Source organism: Rutidosis leptorrhynchoides, chromosome 6, assembly GCF_046630445.1.
Source record: "Rutidosis leptorrhynchoides isolate AG116_Rl617_1_P2 chromosome 6, CSIRO_AGI_Rlap_v1, whole genome shotgun sequence".
NCBI lineage: Eukaryota > Viridiplantae > Streptophyta > Magnoliopsida > Asterales > Asteraceae > Rutidosis > Rutidosis leptorrhynchoides.
In genome coordinates this window covers 441,127,992-441,151,770 of record NC_092338.1, presented here as the reverse complement: position 1 = coordinate 441,151,770, position 23,779 = coordinate 441,127,992, and the positions used below count along the sequence as shown (strand labels likewise).

The 23,779-nt window shown below is 33.7% G+C and overlaps 2 protein-coding genes across 2 annotated transcripts; both read right to left on the bottom strand.

Moving 5' to 3' along the window:
• Positions 1-16,126: 16,126 nt before the first annotated feature.
• Positions 16,127-16,710, bottom strand: LOC139852868 (auxin-induced protein 15A-like). The gene has a single exon (XM_071842209.1). It carries the CDS (start codon positions 16,609-16,611, stop codon positions 16,312-16,314), a length of 300 nt encoding a protein of 99 aa, XP_071698310.1. The 5' UTR covers positions 16,612-16,710; the 3' UTR covers positions 16,127-16,311.
• Positions 16,711-23,166: 6,456 nt separating this feature from the next.
• Positions 23,167-23,703, bottom strand: LOC139851351 (auxin-induced protein 15A-like). Its single transcript, XM_071840374.1, has one exon. The coding sequence runs from the start codon at positions 23,645-23,647 to the stop codon at positions 23,348-23,350; it is 300 nt and encodes a 99-aa protein (XP_071696475.1). The 5' UTR covers positions 23,648-23,703; the 3' UTR covers positions 23,167-23,347.
• Positions 23,704-23,779: the final 76 nt, after the last annotated feature.

Genomic DNA, 23,779 nt, shown 5'->3' with positions numbered 1-23,779 from the left:
TTGGATAACTTATTATAATTTTTCTTTCCTTTTAAAAAACTAATAGGATATTCAGTGAATGCACCGAGCAAGACGTTCATCACCTTTTGTACGTTCACCACCTGTAACTCGATCAAGACATCGTTTAACAAATATAACCGCCGTTGATTTTTCTTTAGAATCGTCATCCAGTCGACCAAGTACTTCAGTTCAAATTTCCGATAATCCATTTTTTGAACCCGACCTCACAATTGAGAATCCGGAAAATATTCAGGAACGGTTCGTAGATCCTGAACCATTAAACTTTCCTCCGGAACCACCAATCATTCAAACAGAGATTGTTGAGGAACGAACCATTAAATCAGAATCATCTAGTGATACCGATTCAACAAATTCAATTATGGAGAATCTGGAACCTTTAAGTATGGAAGACCGAATGAGAGCTAAACGCACTGGCCAAGGTCACGCAATTACTCATCCAGACATTAATGCGCCAGATTATGAAATCAAAGGACAAATTTTACACATGGTGACTAATCAATGCCAATTTAGTGGTGCGCCGAAGGAAGATCCAAATGAACATCTACGTACCTTTAATAGGATCTGCACACTATTTAAAATCCGAGAAGTGGAGGATGAACAGATATATCTCATGTTATTTCCCTGGACTTTAAAGGGAGAAGCCAAAGATTGGTTGGAATCGTTACCTGAAGGGGCGATCGATACATGGGACGTTTTAATTGACAAATTTCTTAAACAATTCTTTCCTGCATCTAAAGCCGTAAGACTTCAAGCAGAAATTGTTACGTTCACACAGAAGCCAAATGAAACTCTATATGAGGCGTGGACAAGATATGGAAAGTTATTAAGAGGATGTCCGCAACATGGTTTAGACACCTGTCAAATAGTACAAATATTCTACCAAGGATGCGACATCACTACAAGAAAAGACATAGATATAGCAGCTGGTGGTTCTATTATGAAGAAAACCGAAACTGATGCTTACAAAATTATTGATAATACTGCTTCCCACTCACATGAGTGGCACCAAGAAAAAGACATCATTAGATCATCTAAAGCAGCTAGAGCCGATTCTAGCCATGACTTAGATTCCATTTCCGCAAAGATAGATGCTGTGGAGAGACGAATGGAAAAGATGACTAAGGATATTCACTCAATACGAATTAGTTGTGAGCAGTGTGGAGGACCACATTTGACAAAAGATTGTCTCAGTATTGAATTAACAATGGAACAAAGAGAGAATATTTCATACATAAACCAAAGGCCTGGAAATAATTATCAGAATAATTATCAACCGCCAAGACCGATTTACAATCAAAACCAGAATTATAACCGAAATATTCCATACAACAACCAACAAGGTCCTAGCAATCAACAAGTATCCAATAATACTTACAATCAGCAAAGACCTAATTTTCAAAACAAACCACCACAACAAACCGATGATAAAAAACCAAATTTAGAAGATATGATGACGAAGCTAGTTGAAACTCAAACGCAGTTTTTCACATCTCAAAAACAAACAAATGAACAAAATGCTCAAGCATTTAGAAATCAACAAGCTTCTATTCAAAATCTGGAACAAGAAGTAAGTAACCTAGCAAGGTTAATAGGTGAAAGAAAACCGGGAAGTCTACCTAGTGATACAAATGCTAACCCCCGGAATGAAACAGCTAAAGCTATTACCACAAGAAGTGGTACAACACTTAAACCACCTGAAATACCTGTAACTTCTGATGAAACTATTCCTACTCCACAAGAACCACAACCTGATCAAGATAAGGAAAAAGAACCGGTAGTTGAAAAGGATAATGAAGATAACACAGTTAAGGATAAACCTTATGTTAAACCATACCAACCACCACTTCCTTACCCGAGTAAAATGAAGAAAGAAAAACTTGAAGCCGAGCAATCCAAATTCTTGGATATGTTTAAACAGATAAATGTAAATCTTCCTTTCATTGATGTGATTTCAGGAATGCCTAGATATGCTAAATTCTTGAAAGATCTAATCTCAAATAGAAAGAAAATGGAAGAACTCTCGGCTGTTACTATGAATGCTAATTGTTCAGCAGTGCTGTTGAATAAGATACCAGAAAAATTATCTGATCCAGGAAGTTTCACAATTCCATGTTTTCTGGGTAGTCTTAGTTCAATAGAAGCATTGGCAGACTTAGGTGCTAGTATAAATCTAATGCCGTATTCACTATACGCTAAACTAGACCTTGGAGAATTGAAACCAACCAGAATAAGCATACAACTAGCCGATAGATCAATAAAATATCCTAGAGGGATAATGGAGAACATGCTAGTTAAAGTTGGTACTTTAGTATTTCCAGTAGATTTTGTTGTTTTGGACATGGAAGAAGATTCTCAAGTTCCTCTCATATTAGGAAGACCATTCTTAAACACGGCTAAAGCAATGATAGACGTGTTCGGTAAGAAACTGACCCTAAGTATAGAGGATGAGAGTGTTACCTTTTCAGTTGATAGAGCAATGCAACAACCATAATCTGCAGATGATACATGTTATTATATTCAAACTATAGATGCACATGCAGAATTATTAGAAGAATTTCCAGAATTACAAGGAACAGGAGAATGTTCTTTAGGAGAAGGTAATGAACCAATTGATGAAGCTGAAATGTTAGCTACACTTATAGCTAATGGATATGAACCAACAACAGAAGAAATTCAAATGCTAAAAGAAGAAGACAGATATCGATATAAATCATCGATAGAAGAACCTCCGAAATTAGAGTTAAAGCCACTTCCAAACCATTTGGAATACGCTTATTTACATGGTGAATCTGAATTACCTGTAATAATATCGTCTTCTCTTACTGAAAATGAGAAATCACAACTCATTTCTGTGTTGAAAGCTCATAAACCAGCCATTGCATGGAAGATTCATGATATTAAAGGAATAAGTCCTTCGTATTGCACACATAAAATCCTTATGGAAGAAGGTCATAAAACGTATGTGCAACGCCAACGAAGACTAAATCCTAATATGCAAGATGTAGTTAAGAAAGAGATTATTAAACTGCTAGATGCAGGTTTGATATATCCAATTTCTGATAGTCCATGGGTAAGCCCAGTTCAATGCGTGCCTAAGAAGGGTGGCATGACTGTCATTACAAATGAGAAAAATGAGCTTATTCCTACTAGGACTGTAACAGGATGGCGTGTATGTATTGATTATAGAAAATTAAATGACGCCACCAGAAAAGATCACTTTCCCTTACCTTTCATAGATCAAATGTTGGAAAGATTAGCCGGAAATAGTTACTATTGTTTTCTAGATGGATTTTCCGGATATTTTCAAATTCCAATAGCACCCGAAGACCAAGAGAAAACCACATTCACGTGCCCTTATGGTACTTTTGCTTACAAACGCATGCCATTTGGACTTTGCAACGCCCCTGCAACCTTTCAAAGGTGCATGATGGCGATTTTTCACGACATGATAGAAGAATGCATGGAAGTTTTCATGGATGACTTTTCAGTCTTCGGTGATACATTTAAATCATGTCTAGTTAATCTGGAACGAATGCTAATTAGATGCGAAAAATCAAATCTAGTACTTAATTGGGAGAAATGCCATTTCATGGTTAAAGAAGGCATCGTTCTTGGACATAAAATTTCAAAAGAAGGAATTGAAGTGGATAGAGCTAAAGTAGATGTAATTGCTAAACTTCCACATCCCACAAATGTTAGAGGAGTTAGGAGTTTTCTAGGGCATGCCGGTTTTTACCGACGTTTCATAAAAGATTTTTCTAAAATTGCCACTCCTATGAATAAACTCCTAGAAAAGGATGCTCCATTCATCTTTTCAGATGAATGTATCAAATCTTTTAATATTCTTAAAGAGAAACTCACTAATGCGCCGATCATGATAACACCAAATTGGAATCTACCATTTGAACTAATGTGCGATGCAAGTGATTTTGCAATGGGAGCCGTTTTAGGACAAAGGATTGAAAAACGATTTCAACCTATATATTATGCTAGTAAGACGTTACAAGGAGCACAAACGAACTATACAACTACTGAAAAAGAACTCCTTGCTATTGTCTTTGCTTTTGACAAATTTCGATCATATCTCGTTCTAGCAAAAACGGTGGTCTATACCGACCATTCTGCTCTTAGATACCTATTTTCAAAACAAGATGCTAAACCAAGATTAATCCGTTGGATCTTACTCTTACAAGAGTTTGATATTGAAATTCGAGATAAAAGAGGAGCAGAAAATCTCGCCGCTGATCATCTTTCTCGTCTTGAAAATCCCGAATTAGAAGTTCTAAATGAATCGGCCATACAAGACAACTTTCCTGATGAATATCTATTGAAGATAGATTATAAAGAAATCCCATGGTTTGCAGACTATGCAAACTACTTAGTTTGTGGATTCCTTGAAAAAGGATTATCTTACCAAAGACGAAAGAAATTCTTCAGTGATATAAAACACTATTTCTGGGAAGATCCACATCTGTTTAAAAGTTGTCCCGATGGAATAATACGCCGATGTGTATTTGGAGATGAAGCTAGTAAAATTTTAAACCATTGTCACACAGGACCAACAGGAGGGCATTATGGGCCTCAACTAACAGCAAGAAAAGTTTATGAAGCTGGATTCTATTGACCTACAATTTACAAAGACGCACACCTTCTTTGCAAATCCTGTGATGCATGTCAAAGGGCCGGAAAAATAAGTCAACGTGATGAAATGCCACAAAATGTCATCCAAGTATGTGAAGTATTTGACATTTGGGGTATTGACTTTATGGGTCCATTTCCAAAATCTCATAATAATTTATATATACTCGTAGCCATTGATTATGTATCTAAATGGGCGGAAGCACAAGCTCTCCCAACTAACGATGCACGAGTTGTAGTCAACTTTTTAAAACGTCTTTTTGCAAGGTTTGGAACACCGAAAGCTTTAATAAGTGATCGGGGAACTCATTTTTGTAATAATCAACTTGAGAAAGTTCTTAAAAGATATGGAGTAACTCATAAAATCTCCACCGCATATCATCCACAAACAAGTGGACAAGTTGAAAATACCAACCGAGCTTTAAAACGTATTCTAGAGAAAACCGTAGGATCAAATTCGAAGGAATGGTCCATTAAATTGGAGGATGCACTCTGGGCTTTTAGAACAGCCTACAAAACTCCAATTGGAACCACACCTTTTAGACTTGTTTATGGAAAAGCATGTCATCTTCCAGTAGAAATTGAACACAAAGCATTTTGGGCTTTGAAAACATGTAATCTTGATTTACATGAAGCCGGACGTCTACGATTAAGTCAACTAAACGAATTAGAAGAATTAAGACATGAAGCATACGAAAATTCGTTAATCTATAAAGAAAGAACGAAGAAATGGCATGATAAAAGAATCAGAAGTTCAAAAGAATTTAAAGAAGGAGACAGAGTTCTTCTTTTCAATTCACGATTCAAGCTATTTCCTGGAAAATTGAAATCAAGATGGTCTGGACCATTCATAGTCAAAAGATTTTTCCCATACGGAACGATAGAATTGATAAATTCAAATGGGATTGAATTTAAAGTTAATGGTCACAGAGTTAAACATTACATACATGGTCCGATGGAAGTCGACAACGAAGTTAATCACAATTTCGATACCACAGCTAACTAAGTGTGGGGAGAATCAAGTCTTTAAAGGATAATATGTATTTCTGTTAGAGTTAGATTGTCTGTTTTCGTGTAGTTCTCGAAAATGGAACCCGAATGGTCTTTCCCTAGCAGACCCTAAAGAACTAGTCTTCTCCCCCCATTCTGAATTTTTTTTTTTTTTTAGGTTTTTACAAAATGAAGACTGCCTGTGAACTAAACCATGGTCTAATGCTACACGCTTTGATCACTAAACGTAATAATGACATACTCCCGAGTGAAATAGTATCAGTAATCAGAGAAAGAATGGACGGAGTTAGAAAAGAATCCAGATGCGAAGATAATAAGTTACAATTTGGTAAAGGAAAATCAAAATCCGCAGCGAAAAGAAGAGCACGACACCTAGAACGATGTCACAAATGTGGAAAATGGTCACATGGAGGTAAATGTTCCAATAATCAAACCTATTCAAATACCGAATTTGTTACTTTATGCAGAGACGGACCGTTCATATGTTTAGAAGAAAAGACACTGAATGCTCGAGGTTACGCCTATGTAGCCATGGAAAATCAATTAAACCGACTATCTTATGAATGGGATAGATCATATAACTAAGAAATCTATTTCACAGGTATGTCTGTACAGTTTTTATTTTTATTTTTATTTTTAACCTTTTGATAATAAACGCTAATTTGTTCGCTAAAAAGTATTAAATTGGTATTGAATAAAATTAGGTTTGGCGACCGAAATTATTGATATCATTCAAAAATTTATTACATCACTGCGAAATTTAACGTTTATTCTTAAGGTATAAATATCTTTAATCAATCAACCCAAAATATTTCAAAAATTCGTCATGAGTTAAATTAAGTTTTGGAACCGAAATTACTTTACCGAAAAGAGGGGCGCATATTTTTGATAATATTTGATTAATTAAAGTGGGATAAAAAGACAAAAAGATTTTTAAATTTATTTTTACCATGTTTTTAAAATTAATATTTAAATCTTAAATTAATATATTTAAAATTGTAAATATTTGAAAAATTAATATAAGTTTGATATGAATTTATAAATTTTTAAATTAAGTTTGGTGTGAATTTTTAATTTTTAAAATATTAATTTTTAATTTTATGCATTTCAAATTTTAAGTTTGGTATGAATTTTTAATATTAATTTTGAATTTTATATTTAAGTTGTGTGAATTTAAAAACAAAAATTTACTCTATCTCATTAAGTTAAGAATATGATTTTTAAAATTCGTCGTAAGTTGAAGACTAGGTCTTTGAACCGAAATTGCTTTACCCAAGGGAGGGACGAGAACTTTTATTATCATTATTTTTAATCTTTTTGATTTAAAGTATGCCAAAAACATTGAAAAAACCCAAAAAAAATCTTAGCTTTTAAAACAATCGCTACAAAAAGACAAATTTTAAAATTTTGTCGAGAGACGGACTAGGACATCGATCCGAAACGACCTCGTCCTAAATAATAAGGGAAACAAAATTTTAAAATTAATTTCTTAATTGTTTTAATAAGTTAATGATTATAAAAAAAAAAAAAAAAAAAAAAAAAAAAAAAAAAACAAACTCCGCGAGTCGCGGAGTTTGGAGGGTTAATCTCCGCGACTCGCGGAGGTACCAAAAATCAGAAAAAAAAATAAAGAGCTGAACGATCAGTACACTCCACAACTCAAAAACACAGCGAATTTCACAGCGAAAAAACCCCGAAAAACCACCCAAAAACACCCCAAAAATCACGATTTTTAACCGTTAATCATCAAATCTTTTGCTAAAATCATGTTGAGAAGGATGCTATCTAAGAATTACTCAAGAAAAACGGTAAATTTCTACACCTAAACACCATTTAATTCGAAATTTGATGTTCTTGAGCTATTTTTTTCCCAATTTGATTTTGATGCTTTTTAGTGTAATTAGGCTTAAATTGTTTATGTATTATGCTTATATAACCTAGATTGATGCTGTTTAACATGATTAGAAGCCTTAAACTTCAAATTTTGAATAATCTAGGGTTTGTGTTCTTGAGCAAATTTGGGGCTTTTTGATATAAACAGGTTATGGCCGATTTTTGTCATGAATTGTTGCTAAATTAAGTAGTGTAACATGTCTAGGTAGTTAAATGATCCAAACTTTGAGCCTAAACATGATTTTGAGAATTAAAGTGGACTTTTTCAAGTCTAAAATTCATGAACTTGATTTTTGAAAGATAATGCCATTTGAGACTTGTTTAATTGCTAGTAATGATTATTTTGACATGTTATTTGAGTTGAATGCTTATGAACTTGGCGAACATTTTCGTATATGCTTATTTGAAAAAGTGTAGATTTGATAAAAATGTGAAAATGAGCTTAAGTTTGATATAAATTGATAATGTCATTGTAATTATTTTGATTGATGATTTTGCTGACACTAATGCATATTTGGATGCACAAAAATTGTGTTTGATGTGTTTTGCAGAATGAAAGGGGTGAATCTTCATCCCAAGCCCGCAATGCTCCTGCTGAGAATTTAGAACAACAGGAGGTGGATAACTACTACAAGCAGGATGTACCTCATCCAGTCATGACCTTTTCCGATATGCATTTGGAAGAGTTGCACCCGAACCTGAGATTTGACAGACTTTGGATAGATTATCCAAAATATCAAAGGGGTTTGCATACTCTTCATTCTAAGGTTGTTGAGGTACCAAGGGTCATAGAATGGGGACCCTTAGAAGCTGTAGAATTGGCCGGGCCAATTAGGGAATTACTTGTACAGAGGTATGGTAATTCTTCTTTTAATGACTGGATATGTTTATTCACCATACGAAGACCTGTATATAAAGTATGGTGTGAAGAATTGTTATGTAGTATAGAGTTGAATGATCGGGTAGCTAGTTTAACCGATCGTTCTTTTATTAGATTTTTGTTAGGCGGTTCGATGCGCCACATGTCTTTACTGGACATGGCTCAGGCTTTACGTATATATACGCCTGAGGAGTTAGCGTCTGCCGATTGTAGAGGATTGATATTAAACGGTAGAAAGATAGATGAAAATTTTGATACACACGGTGTGTGGAGTCAAATGACAAGCCATCACCGTTTCAAAGGGGGAAATTACTCTTATTTGGATATAGATAGAGCCGAATTAAGAGTGATACATAGGTTTTTAGCTAATTCGATTACACAAAGGGGTAAAAACAAGGAAAAAGTAAATGAACAGGATTTGTTTTACCATATGTGTATTCGAGACCCACAAAGCGCTGTAAGTATACCATATTGTGTGGGTTATTATTTATCAGCTATGGTTCGGGGGATGCGACCACATAGCATAATAGGAGGTGGTATTTTTATTACTTTGATTGGTGAATATCTCGGTGTGGATATAAGTCGGGGGGGATTATTACTAGAAGAGCCGGAACCCCGCGATACTATAGGTTTAAATGTATACCATGGTGCGAAAGTTTTGAAGAGGCGAAATAACGCCGCAGTACGATACCATGGTAGACATCCACAGGTGGAGAGAAACCAGCAGCAAGGTAATGTAGGAGGGGGGAATGATATGCAAGAAATGCATAGGTTTATAGCTTCTCAGGAATACGAAAATGCTAGACAGAGAGCATTTGAAGATTGGCAAGTTCATCAGAACCAAATCATAGCTCATTGCCAACATATAGGTAGAAACTATATTCCTACACCGAAACCCATCTTCCCTCCTTGGTCTATAGAGATGCAGCCACCATATCCTACGTATGACCCTGCCGAAGCATTCTATAGCACTTATGGTTATGCCTGGAACCCCTATTGGTACCAATATCATCCTTAGTTTACTTATTATTTTTTATTATTTTGTAATTTGTAATTATTGATACGTTTAATACTTTTGTTAATATTGTAATCATTAATTATCTAACTTTTATTCTTAGACTTTAATAATTTTTGAATGTGGGGTAATATACCAAACTTCAAAAATATGTATATATGTTTGCAGTTTATCTTATGTACACAACAGGGTAAAACAACGCATTTTCAAAGACTGGCATTAAGTTCAGCAAAAGCAACTAATTTTGACGACAAGATGCAAAATATATGTGAAATAACAACAAGACGGAATGAACAAATGATGTGCACCATTTATCATTCAGCAAACAAACGCCAATATATTTGGAAACTTTGGTAAAATTTAATCATTTTCACACAAATCACCCTCAATAATTTAAATTGTTACTGATTTCTTGCAAATGAGGGCATTGCAAGATCTTAAGTGTGGGAAGGGGTTAAATTCTTTCGGATTTTAAAATTTTTTACTTTATACACTTGGTTACCATTAAAAATACTAGTAAAGCAGTAGTTGTATTAGAATCTAGTGCTCTCTGATAAAAAAGAACAGCCCTAATCTTATATACTGACTACCCAATTCTAGTAAAATTTTTCAAAATTTTCAATTAAATGAACTCAAAATCATGTTTATACATATTTATGAACGATAAAACTAGGTTTTAACACCGAAATTATTGTTACCTCGGAAAGGACATAAATTGAGAAACAAACCAAAATGTTAAAATTCATTTAAAATGGAATAGAGGACGATAAAAAGGAAAATAAAAGCCAAGTGTGGGAAAATTTACCAAGTTATCTTAAACATATGTCACATATATCTGTAACAAATAACTGAAAATACTTTTGCTTTGGACTAAACTAAACTGTTTTACCCGATGAAAGAAAAGAAAAGATGGATCTACACGATGAATCAATTCCATCATTAAAAGGAAGTAAACTCTTCCGAAAAAGAAACGCGCTTCTTGATTTAGGTCATGAAGTTGTCGTCCAGACCAGCTGTAGGTTGACGAAAAATCTAGAAAAGTCATCACTAAAATCAGCAGGAAATCCACGGACCTCAGCATTAAACAGGGTCGCCAAGTGGTCAGATTTATCCTAACCATGAGAAGGATTTATCTCGTACAATGGGGGGCACCATGCAAATTAGCTGGATAAGACTAATGAATCAGATCCCCAGAAAGGATAATCTCCTTAAAGATTAAAAATCAGCTTTTAAGACTGATATTACTCAATCCTAGAGATTGACCTTAAAGATTAAGAATTACAAACTCATGGAATTCAATGATATCTAAACTCGAGCTTGAACGAGAAAATATTTTGATCAAAATTACAAACCGATTTGTTTTCTGAAAACCCTATTTTCAATGCGTTCATTACCATTGAACGTAAAATCCTAGGAATTCACCTGGAATTCATTAGGTCACCTGAACCAAATCGGGTGTCAACCGTAAGAACGGTGGTTGCATAGTGGTCAAAGACAGGACCTTGTGCCAGACCGAAAAATTATAAGGGTGAGCTTTACTATTGCTCCTACCAAGGATAGTAATTGCGTCCGACACGTTATAGACCATAATCAAAAGCATGTCACGGGACATTGCCTTAACAGTTGCTTGTTCAACGCTTTCCTTTACAACCGGACGGTAGTTTGCCGAAAGGTAATATACGGAACAAGTAAACTGGACGTGTTGCTCTCCTAATACAAGGTTAGCAAGTGGGTGACACAAAACCGCAAGTTTTGAGCTAAAATTTTCAAATCTGAAACCCACCAAACCCACAAAAATATTTTGCAAACACCGGTAAAGGGTTATTCCGGAAAACTTATCTAGGGTAAAAACTAGATTTCAAAAGATCAAATGTTTTCATAAAGATCCAATTTCCTTAATGGATCTAAATTTTTATAGTCATGTGGGACTGTAAACCATATCGTTACTACCATTGTTTATACCGCCGTATAGAAATCACTGATGTACAAAGTGTAAAGAATAAAGAAGTGATTCTAGTATTTCAAGACGATATTGCTTGAGGACAAGCAACGCTCAAGTGTGGGAATATTTGATAATGCTAAAAACGAACATATATTTCATAGCATTATTCCTCAAGAAAGACAAGCTTTTAGTTGCAATTGTTCTATTTACAAGTGATATTCGTTTAAATAATAAAAGGTGAAGACAAAAGACAGATTCGACGAATTGAAGACGCAAACGACCAAAAAGCTCAAAAGTACAAAAGACAATCAAAAAGGTTCCAATTATTGATAAGAAACGTCTCGAAATCACAAGAGTACAAGATTCAAAACGCAAAGTACAAAATATAAAATTGTACGCAAGGACGTTCGAAAATCCGGAACCGGGACCAGAGTCAACTCTTAACGCTCGACGCAACGGACTAAAAATTACAAGTCTACTATGCACAAGAATATAATATAATATATAAATAATTATATTAATTATTTATATTTTATATTTATATATAAAATCCGTCGGCAAGAAAGACTCCAAAAGATGTGAGCTGTAATTGCAAACTCCGCGACTCGCGGAGTTTGAAGGCAAAATTCACCGCGAGTCGCGAAGCCCCAAAAATCAAAAATCCCTATAAAGCAAACCGAATTCTGATCAAAATTTCATAATCTTTTTCTTCTCTTATCATACGTAAAATTTATATATATATATATAATTTATATTTTAATTTTAATTTTAATTCTAATAATAAGGGTATGTTAGCGAATATTGTAAGGGTGTAAGTCGAAATTCTGTCCGTGTAACGCTACGCTATTTTTAATCATTGTAAGTTATGTTCAACCTTTTTATATTAATGTCTCGTAGCTAAGTTATTATTATGCTTATTTAAAATGAAGTAATCATGATGTTGGGCTAATTACTAAAATTGGGTAATTGGGCTTTGTACCATAATTGGGGTTTGGACAAAAGAACGACACTTGTGGAAATTAGACTATGGGCTATTAATGGGCTTTATATTTGTTTAACTAAATGATAGTTTGTTAATGTTAATATAAAGATTTACAATTGGGCGTCCTTATAAATTACCATATACACTCGATCGGATACGATGGGCGGGGTATTTATATGTACGAATAATCGTTCATTTAACCGGACACTGGAATGGATTAATAGCCACTAGAATAATTAAAACAGGGGTGAAATTACATTCAAGGGTAATTGGTGTAATTGTTAACAAAGTAGTAAAACCTTGGTTTACACGCAGTCGATAACCTGGTGTATTCATTAAACAAAGTATTAAAACCTTGTTACAATTCGAATCCCCAATTAGTTGGAATATTTAACTTCGGGTATAAGAATAATTTGATGAGGACACTCGCACTTTATATTTATGACTGATGGACTGTTATGGACAAAAACCAGACGGACATATTAAATAATCCAGGACAAAGGACAATTAACCCATGGGCATAAAACTAAAATCAACACGTCAAACATCATGATTACGGAAGTTTAAATAAGCATAATTCTTTTATTTCATATTTAATTTCCTTTATTTTATATTTAATTGCACTTCTAATTATCGCACTTTTATTTATTGTTATTTAATCGCACTTTTAATTATTGTACTTTTTAATTATCGCAATTTTATTTTATCGCACTTTTATTATTTGCAATTTCATTATCGTTATTTACTTTACGCTTTAATTTAAGTCTTGTATTTATTTTATATTTTACATTAGGTTTTAACTGCGACTAAAGTCTTAAAATCGACAAACCGGTCATTAAACGGTAAAAACCCCCCTTTATAATAATAATATTACTTATATATATATTTGTATTTTTATAAAAGTAAACTAATATAGCGTTGAGCTTTGTTTAAAGATTTCCCTGTGGAACGAACCGGACTTACTAAAAACTACACTACTGTACGATTAGGTACACTGCCTATAAGTGTTGTAGCAAGGTTTAAGTATATCCATTCTATAAATAAATAAATATCTTGTGTAAAATTGTATCGTATTTAATAGTATTTCCTGCTAAAATTAATAACTATTTTATATACACCTCGCATAACATCATCATACGAGTAGAATTGTTGATGAAACTGAACGAGGATGTAATTGTAAGCATTTTTGTTAAGTAGAAGTACTTTGATATGTGTCTTGAAGTCTTTCAAAAGTGTAAGAATACATATCAAAACACAACATTTATATACATTCTAATGGAGTCGTTAAGTCTTCGTTAGTCGTTACATGTAAGTGTTGTTTTGAAACCTTTAAGTTAACGATCTCAATTAATGTTGTTAACCCAATGTTTATTATATCAAATGAGATGTTAAATTATTATATTATCATGATATTATGATGTACGAATATCTCTTAATATGATATATACATTAAAATATCGTTACAACGATAATCGTTACATATAAGTCTCGTTTCGTAATTCTTGGGTTAGTAGTCTTGTTTTTACATATGTAGTTCATTTTTTAACACACTTAATGATATATTTAAATATCATTTTATCATGTTAAATATAGTGTATCAATATCTTAATATGATACATATGTATTTAGTAGACGTTATCATAACGATAATCGTTATATATATCATTTCGAGTTTCTTAACTTAGTAATCTCATTTCTTATGTATATCACACATTGTTAATATACTTAGTGCGATACTTACTCATCATAACCTTATGTCAACCATATATATATGTCTATATATACCACAACATGTAGTTTTTACAATTTTGTAACGTTCGTGAATCGCCGGTCAACATGGGTGATCAATTGTCTATATGAAACTTATTTCATTTAATCAAGTCTTAACAAGTTTGATTGCTTAACACGTTAAAAACATTTAGTCATGTAAATATCAATCTCAATTAATATATATAAACATGAAAAAGTTCGGGTCACTACAAATTAGTGATGAATACCACCAAATCACATGGTGTTGTCTTATGGTTGAGGTGTCTGTAGGACATTGTGCGTGCCTTTCACCTAATAACAAATATATATACTTTGAATTTAAGTGGCTTAAATGTAACCTATTTTTGTAAAGATTCGATATCAACAATGTCATTGGGCAAAAACTCGGAGAACCCACAGCTATCCGAATGTTCATATATATTTTAACTTAGTTGTACTATCCGTAGATGAACTCTTATCTTAAGATTAGATATGAGATGTTTTCATTATTATGGGCATAATGTACAGTCTGCTGATTGACTCAATAGTACCTGCCCAAAATGAATGTCTTTATTCAATTGAGAGTGGTGATTCCAAACATATAAGTATACCTGGAAAACGGGTCGGGTTGGGTCGTGAACAGGGGCGATAATATTAAGGGGCAGAGGGGGGGTATCCGCCCCCAGTGGATTTACAATTTTTAGTGTAAAAATTTTGGATTTTTCGATTTTGCCCCAGTGGAATTTTTTTTTTTTTCCCCATAACTCTCCATAATTTGCCCCCAAAGCCTCCATATTATGCCCCAAACTTTCAAATTTTGCCCATAAACTTCTAAATTTTGCCCAAAAACCTCCATATTTTGCCCAAAAAATTTGCTACGCTTTAAAAAAAAAAATCACCCTCGGTGAAAAAAAATTCTGGTGTGAAATGAATGGGTTTGGTTCAAAACGGGTCATGGGTCGAACAAACTTGATTTTTTAGATTGGTTAAAAGGGTCGGGTCTTAATGAGTCGGGTCATGTCGGGTTGGGTCGAGAAATGAATGCGTTTGGGTCGAACAGTCTTGATTTTTTAGATTGGTTATAAGGGTCGGGTCTTATTGAGTCAGGTCATGTCGGTTTGGGTCAAGAAATGAATGGGTTTGGGTCAAAACAGGTCATGGGTCGAACGGGCCTGATTTTTTAGATTGGTTAAACGGGTCGGGTCTTAAAGAGTCATGTCATGTCGGGGTGGGTTGAGACTCGTTTCTCAAAGTCTCTAAAACTCGTAACACCTCAAGATAATAATATTTTTAATCTCGTAAAGACCTGTTAAGACCCATTAAGGACCCGCTGGACCCATTTGGTTAAATATCTAACCAAATGGACCCATTTTCAAGCTACGGGTCTTAATTTCCGGGTTTACATACTAGGTATAGCATACTTTTCAAAGAATTAGTCAAACATAATTGTTAATTCATCTTTCTTAAGAGTTTTCCAGGCTCCTTTCAATGTATGACATCAATAATTACATAGGACATGCTGAATTATTATAACATTTATGTAGAGCTACTTATAAGTACTACCATCATATTTTTTCAGTGATGAGAAGTTTTGATTAACGAGTATAACGTTTCTTATGTAAACTAATGTATTGTTAATCACTTGGTAAAATCAATGACCTTTTCTTGTATACCTTTTTACGTTTATTGTAGGTAACACAACTGATGTATGAGATGCGTATAACAGTGCAAATGCAGACTTTTTTGGGTAAGCGAGGAAACTCTCCTATGAACGAGCACATTGGCTCTCTCATAGAAGGTAAAACCTCGGGTAATCAAGCCCCCCGAGAGCGAGACCTGGTACCGGGTGAATTACGCATTATGCGCCACCCCTCTAGTCACACTCCCTTTTTGAACAATTTGGCATAGCCAGGAATTAAAGCCGGGTGGTGTGCTTCATTGGGCAACTCAGTGCAAGGTGCAGACTTCGATTATAAGATTATCTGGATACCAAAATAGTGCAAGGTGCAGTTTCTCATCTATGTCTAATTATAGATATGGTAAATAGAGTACAATAAAATACTAGTTATCATTTCAATGTTTATACAAGTGGAACAAGCATGTCTATTTACAAACTATGTAGATCCTAACTGTTACTTGCTAACAAAATTGTGATAACAGAGGCAAGTTCTTTACAAAGCTCATAACGCGCCCAAACGAGAAGCAACATCAGTGAATACGTGTTCACTACACGGAATTGTGAGGCCACCCATAGGATGGTTGTACCCAAATTCTTCCTCTGCTTGATGTAGTAATTCTTGAAACATAGGTTGGCTTAATAATGATACAGGTACCACAAATCGCTTTTTCTCTTCTTCCCCAACATATACAGCAAAATAGCCTTTTGGGATGTCTATATATTCTGTCGTGTTGCTTCCATTTGAGAATGATTGTCTGAAAATTTTCTTTGTTTGAATAATTCTAGGCATTCGAATGGCCATTTTTTTCAATTTAAAAGGCTGGTGAATTGAAAGGAGAAAAAGTTTTGCAGTACTTGTTGGATTGTTGTTATGAATTTCTATAGAAGTTGAGGTTGTGTTGTGGATATTAGATCCTTTATATAGAAGCTTGAGGCGTTAGGGATTCGATGATAGAGATGTATGGTTGAAAAGGAAATGTCACATGGTTTTGTCTTCCAACTTACTTTTAGAAGGATCGAAAATACAAATTCATTTATAAAAGGATAACATACTGTGACGACCCGGAAATTTCCGACCAAATTTAAACTTAATCTTTATATAATTCCGACTTGATAAGCAATGAATTTTAATAAATCTTGAACCTCCGAAAAGAGTTTTACACAAGCTTTTGGTCACCCTTTTATTCCGACGATTCACGAACGTCATAACTTAGTTTAATTGTTTAATTATTGTGTATATATATTGATTTATATATATTTAACTTGAAAATATGATAATTAAATATCTCATTAAGTATATTAACAAAGTATTATATATATATATACATATATATATATATATATATATATATATATATATATATATATATATATATATATATTTTCATACTACTAATTTAAAGAGTTTTCAAACAATATATATATTACTATTTAAACGACGTAATTAACTTATGTTAAAATGTATTTACATATAATGTATTACGAGTGTAAATGCATCCTTACAAGTATTGAATACACTTTATAATATACCAATACATATAAAGGATAGCTATACTCATATTTCCGTTCAATTTTCTCAAAGAATTCTACTCGCATTCATACGGTATTTTTACCCGTATTATACACAGCTTCTAGAAATATTTACTATTGGTATATACCAATAGAAATCTGTAATTATTTGTGTAATATGTCATACATAACCTAATCAATTTAATATGTCATGCATGACTTAATACAATTTAACTTATCTTAGATATTTTCACTAAAAGCCAAAATTATAAGCTTATAAATAAGGACCATTTTAACTCATTTTTACTACACATTTTCTTAAACTAAAAATACACACTTGAATGTTCTCATATCATATTTTAATCTCAGCAACTTTACTCTTCATAATCAAGGTAAAATACTTCTCAAAATCCTTGTTCAATTCCTTGTATAGTTGCTATCTTATTATACTTATAAAACTTGTAAAAACTAGAACTTATTATGGTGAACACTAAGCTTGTTTGAAAAAATAATCTAATCTTTCTAACTTAACTCTAATAACACTTATTTATATGTATTATGATGTTATATTAAGTTAATATAAGAACTTATAACTTGTACATATGAAGAACATCTTGAAACTTAACATATATCCTTTAATCTCCATTCGGTAAAAAGCGGGCTGTTTTGGGTTAGGAATTAAAAACCTATCTTAAACTTTGAGTTCGAGGCTAAGACTTTGGAAATATGTTAATATATGTAAATAAGTCTTCCAGTATTTTTTTCATGATTTTAGACAAAGTGGAAGTATTTTATCAAAAATCATATATTGGGTGGATGCCGGGATTTTTCCAAATCTGTCCATCGACACAAAAAGAGGGTAAAGCTCTAAAAATTACTACTTGGGATGAACTTTTCGAATTGGTTTTGTAAAATTTACTTCTTAATGAATCCATAGCAATTTGATTCACTTAAAACGGAGTTGTAATGAATATTTGGCGAGCAAAACAAAATCTGCTAAAATTAACGTTGTATGGACGAAATTTATATTATAATAACTATATTAACCATATCCTTGTTAACTTTTCCTATATCCTATATATATTTGGACATGTTATCAGTAGTATAACAAAATATTATAATCTTGATTAATCCTGTGATTGTATATATGTATAATAATATTCTTGGTACGTCCTAACACAATAAGTATACAATACGTTTTGATAAATCCTAAGACAATACGTACACAATACATCTTAGTTAATTCTAAGACAATACGTATACAATACGTCTCTGGATTGATGCAAAGACAATACGTATACAATACATCGTGGGGTAATTCTAAGATTATATATATATATATATATATATATATATATATATATATATATATATATATATATATACCGATTATTGGACTGTTGGACTTTTCGGACCATTTTGGACTACTAACAAAGGACTACTAACAATGGACTACTGACATCAAATGTTAAAAATTATTATATAAGTATTCTATGAACTTGCTTTATTTTATTCATATGTCGTATTATTATCTGAATCGTTATTATTGTTATAGGTTCGTGAATTCAAGAACGACGGTCATATTTTTAATAAGTTGAAAACTTATTATTAATATACTTTTACTACTGTGAGTATATAGTCCCATTTTTAAACTCTAAAAATATTTTGGGATGAGAATACATGCATTTTATGTTTTACGCCATGGACACAAGTACTTAAAATATATTCTACGTTGAGTTGTACCACATTGCATATCTTCCCTAATAGCTTGGTAACTAATATTTACATGTTGTAAGAACATGTTAGCGCCAATCCTATTGATAGATCTATCGGGTTTGACAACCCCAACCGGGCTAGTCGCTCTAGTATCGTAAACGGTTGCATAGTACTTCGTTTTTACTACACTTGGTACAGTGTAGGGAGATTTCATAATAAAGGGAATATGCCACATTAATGGTGAAGTATGGTTACCGAAGCGCTCAACAACTTATAGAATACTTTTATACACTTGCGAGTGTACATATATTTATAACTATGAAATCTTGTGGTCTATATTTATATCGATGTTAAACCTATATATCTCACCAACCTTTGTGTTGACTGTTTAAGCATGTTTATTCTCAGGTCCTTAAGAAAGTCTTCCGCTGTTGCATTGCATGGAGTCTCATGCTTTGATTTAAATAAAGTGTTACATTCAATAAAACCTTTATCATGTATTATATTCGACTGTTATGTCACGTGTGTAGTATTTGGAAACCGATGTATTTTGAGGAATATTTCTTAAATAATCGCCCACTTGTTTAAAACATGCATTATGTATAATAATGGTGTGTTTTTTTTTTTAGAAACGAATGCAATATTTTCTAAAATGTATCATATAGAGGTCAAATACCTCGCTATGAGACCAATGAATAATGTACCGCGTTTATAGTAATATGGACGGGTCGTTTCACATACGGCCTAGTTTTATTGTGTACATGACACCGTGATCTTGGTAGCATACATGGTGGATATTGTTGGTTTTATTTTTTGATAGAAAAATTGATATGGTTACTTTGTGAAGGATGTTATCCCACATAGGTGGGAGGAGAAAGTTGGAGGTAGGTGACTTGGTTATAAAAGGAGGGCTAAGTCTTCATTCCAATTTGCACCAATCAATACACTTTAAGTATTTGATTATTTCTTTCTTTCTTACCCTTGTTTGAGAGTTGTATTAGTTAAATATTTTGGAGAGTGTAGTTGGCTTAAGAGAGTCGTCTATATCATTGTAACAATTTGTGATATAGTGTATTTCTCTCTTTGGGGGCCGATGGTTTTTCTCCTGTTTTGGAGTTTTCACGTTAAATCTTGTGTTGTGTATTGTTCTTATTTCTTTACTATTATTGTTGGGCTGGGTGGTGGGAATTAGTGAGACCGTAATTTCCCAACAACTGGTATCACGGGGGGTCTCGGTTATAGGAGTCGGAGTATGCTCTGTGGTTGCCACGGGAGTGGATCGTCCACATCAGAAATGAGTTCTATTGATCGTATAGGGTATCTGGTTAGACAATATTTTTTCTGATTCGTAGTAATAGTTGGATTTGTTAGTGGCGAGTTGTGGATTTTCGATTTAAAGGGTCCTGGCTACCTGCTACATCTTTTAGCTATTCGAAACGTGAGCAAAATCAGAGAAAGTGTTGTTTATAGGATACGGATACGATGTCGAAGTTCAGTCCAATGAGGTTTGATGTAGAGAAATTTGATGGGATGATCAATTTTGGCTTATGGCAGGTTCAAGTCAAGGATGTGTTGATTCAGTCCGGGTTACACAAGGCATTGAAAGGTAAACTCACCTTTGTTCCCGGCAGTGATTCTAGCAGTAAGTTCGATGAAGAAGAATGGGATGATATGGATTTGAGGGCAGCAAGTGCGATTCGTTTGTGTCTTGCAAAGAACGTGCTTGCAAATGTGCACGGGTTATCAACGGCAAATGAGCTTTGGGTTAAACTAAAGCAGTTGTACCAGGGCAAGGGCATCTCAAATCGGCTTTGTCTTAAAGAACAATTTCATACTCTGCGTATGGATGGGGGTTCAAAGATTTCAGATCATCTAAGTATTCTTAACGGTATTGTTTCAGAACTGGAGGCTATTGGATTTAAAACGGAAGATGAAGATAAAGCTTTGAGGTTGATATTATCTTTATCATCGTCTTATGAACACATGAAACCTATTTTGATGTATGGGAAGAAAACTCTGAAGTTTGAAGACGTTACTAGCAAGCTCCTATCCGAGGAGAAAAGACTGGAAGGTTACGGGGTCTCGTCATCAGGAGATACGATAGTGTTGTGTTCGGATAGGCGAAAGAGAAACTCTGGGAAGAATCTGGTATGCTGGAGGTGCGGGAAGACTGGGCATGTAAGGGTTAATTGTCCAGGTAGAGCTAATCCAGCAAATGGCTCCAAAGACGCTAACATTGTCTCCGTTGTTACGGAGAGTGACGAATTCCTCTGAAGTCACACCATCCTCATGGTGTGTCCGCGCCACCATGGAAAGGGATGTTCGTTAGCGGTTTCACAATTGCACATGGGCATTGGTTTGGCATTGATGCAGGTTGTGTGGTGGAAACTGATGTTGTAGCTGATGAAACTTCCAGGGAAAGCCAAACAGGAAGTTGCACCATAAAGTTTCAGCTGGTTGTTCAACAACATGTGCCGAGGTGAAATGCTTGGAATGTGATATTCTAAGTGCTATACTCTTAATGGTGGAGTATGATAATTCTTGTTAAGAGTTATGATTGTCTGTGATGATAATGATTGTCGGTTTAGACAATGTTCGATGAAGATGCAAGTTTTCTCTTTTGGGAGATAATGTCATCGACATGAAGATGAGGATCTTGAAGTTGTCGTCGAGGAAGCATCTATATCGGTTATCCTTATAATATTGAAGTATGGTTATCTTTTTCTATCAAAAAGGTGGAGATTTGTTGGTTTTATTTTTTGATAGAAAAAATTGATATGGTTACTTTGTGAAGGATGTTATCCCACATAGGTGGGAGGAGAAAGTTGGAGGTAGGTGACTTGGTTATAAAAGGAGGGCTAAGTCTTCATTCCAATTTGCACCAATCAATACACTTTAAGTATTTAATTATTTCTTTCTTTCTTACCCTTGTTTGAGAGTTGTATTAGTTAAATATTTTGGAGAGAGTCGTCTATATCATTGTAACAATTTGTGATATAGTGTATTTCTCTCTTTGGGGGCCGGTGGTTTTTCTCCTGTTTTGGAGTTTCCACGTTAAATCTTGTGTTGTGTATTGTTCTTATTTCTTTACTATTATTGTTGGGCTGGGTGGTGGGAATTAGTGAGACCGTAAATTTCCAACAGATATGAAATGGAAATTTAATGACTGATAATTGTGAAGGAAGATATAATAACAATGGCACATGGTACTTTTCTTGTACCAACTTGCAAGAAAGAACAAGATTAAGGGTCTCAAGTCTCAACCATAGATATAATAATAGATATTTAATATAATTATTGTGGACTACAAGTCTACAACCTTCACTGTGTAAAAGAAGATAGGTGAGAAGTTGTATGGCCAGAATTTATAAACATAGTTTGAAGACTAGTACCAAATCACATGGTCTTGTTTTGATATTAATTTGAGGTATCTGTACCCTGTAGGACAGTATGTCTTTGCACTTAATAACCAATACAGTTCTGTATTTTGAAGAGCTTAAATGTGATCTATTTATGTCTAGACATGTTTCACATATCCACAAGGCTAAAACTCGGTAGGCTGTTTTAACTAAAGTAAATATAGATCTTAATTACGAATTTTAGAAATAAAAAAGTTGTTATGATAGGTTTAAACAAGAGATAGATAAATGATAAATCATTATGGGCACAATATACACTGCTGAACTTACAGAGTTACAGGTAACAAATACAATATCACAATGGAATGATTGTGTCATAGAAAGTAAATTTCTTATGATTAAAGAATAGCTGCTTCTTGTTTATTTTCGAATCGTCTGCAGTCATATATAATTCCTTCATGTGTAAAATTTTCTCAGCCTTTTTTAAAGAACAGCAACAATACCTTGATCATGTTTAACTTTCACAATATTATATTATTATAATTTTCTGCCAACATACGTTTTTTGTAATAAGAAGTCCCGGTTGTGAGTAAATGTGTTAAAACACAAGCTAATAAATAGCTTTAAAATTCAATTTCAATAATCATCTTGTTTTAAGTTCATTTTAGCTTACACGAAACAACTAATGTATAACATGCTTATATCAGCACAAGGACAGACTTCGTGTTACGAAATTATGCAAGCCTTTTACTAGCCAAAATAGCATAGGTGAAATAAGTTTGTCATTCATGTCTAAACACATACTAAATAGAATACAGAGAACTCGAAATAGTTTATAATTCAAATTTTATACAAATGGAACAAAGTATCTATATTTACATTTACATTAGTATAGTTCCCAGTTGTTAGTTGTTGACAAAATTGTAATACCAACGATGGACTACTGCATATAACTCATAATGCGCACAAACGAGATGCAAGATCGATGAAAACGTCTTCATTACATGGAATTGTGAGGCCACCCATTGGATGGTTGTACCCAAATTCTTCTTCTGCTTGATGTAGTAACTCTTGAAACATAGGTTGGTTTAATAGTGATACATGTACCACAAACCGCTTTTTCTCTTTTTCCCCAACATAGACAGCAAAGTAGCCTTTTGGGATATTCATAGATGTCGTTCCACTTCCATTCGAGAACGATCGTTTGAGAAAAAATGTCTTTGCTTGAATAATTCTCTGCATACAAATGGCCATTTTTCCAATTCAAAATATGTTGGTTGAGGATTTTGAAGGATGTGGTGGTTGTGTTGTGAATATTGAATTGAATTGAATGGTTTATATAGAAGGATCATTTAGTATTGGATGACAACAAGTATCTATATATAC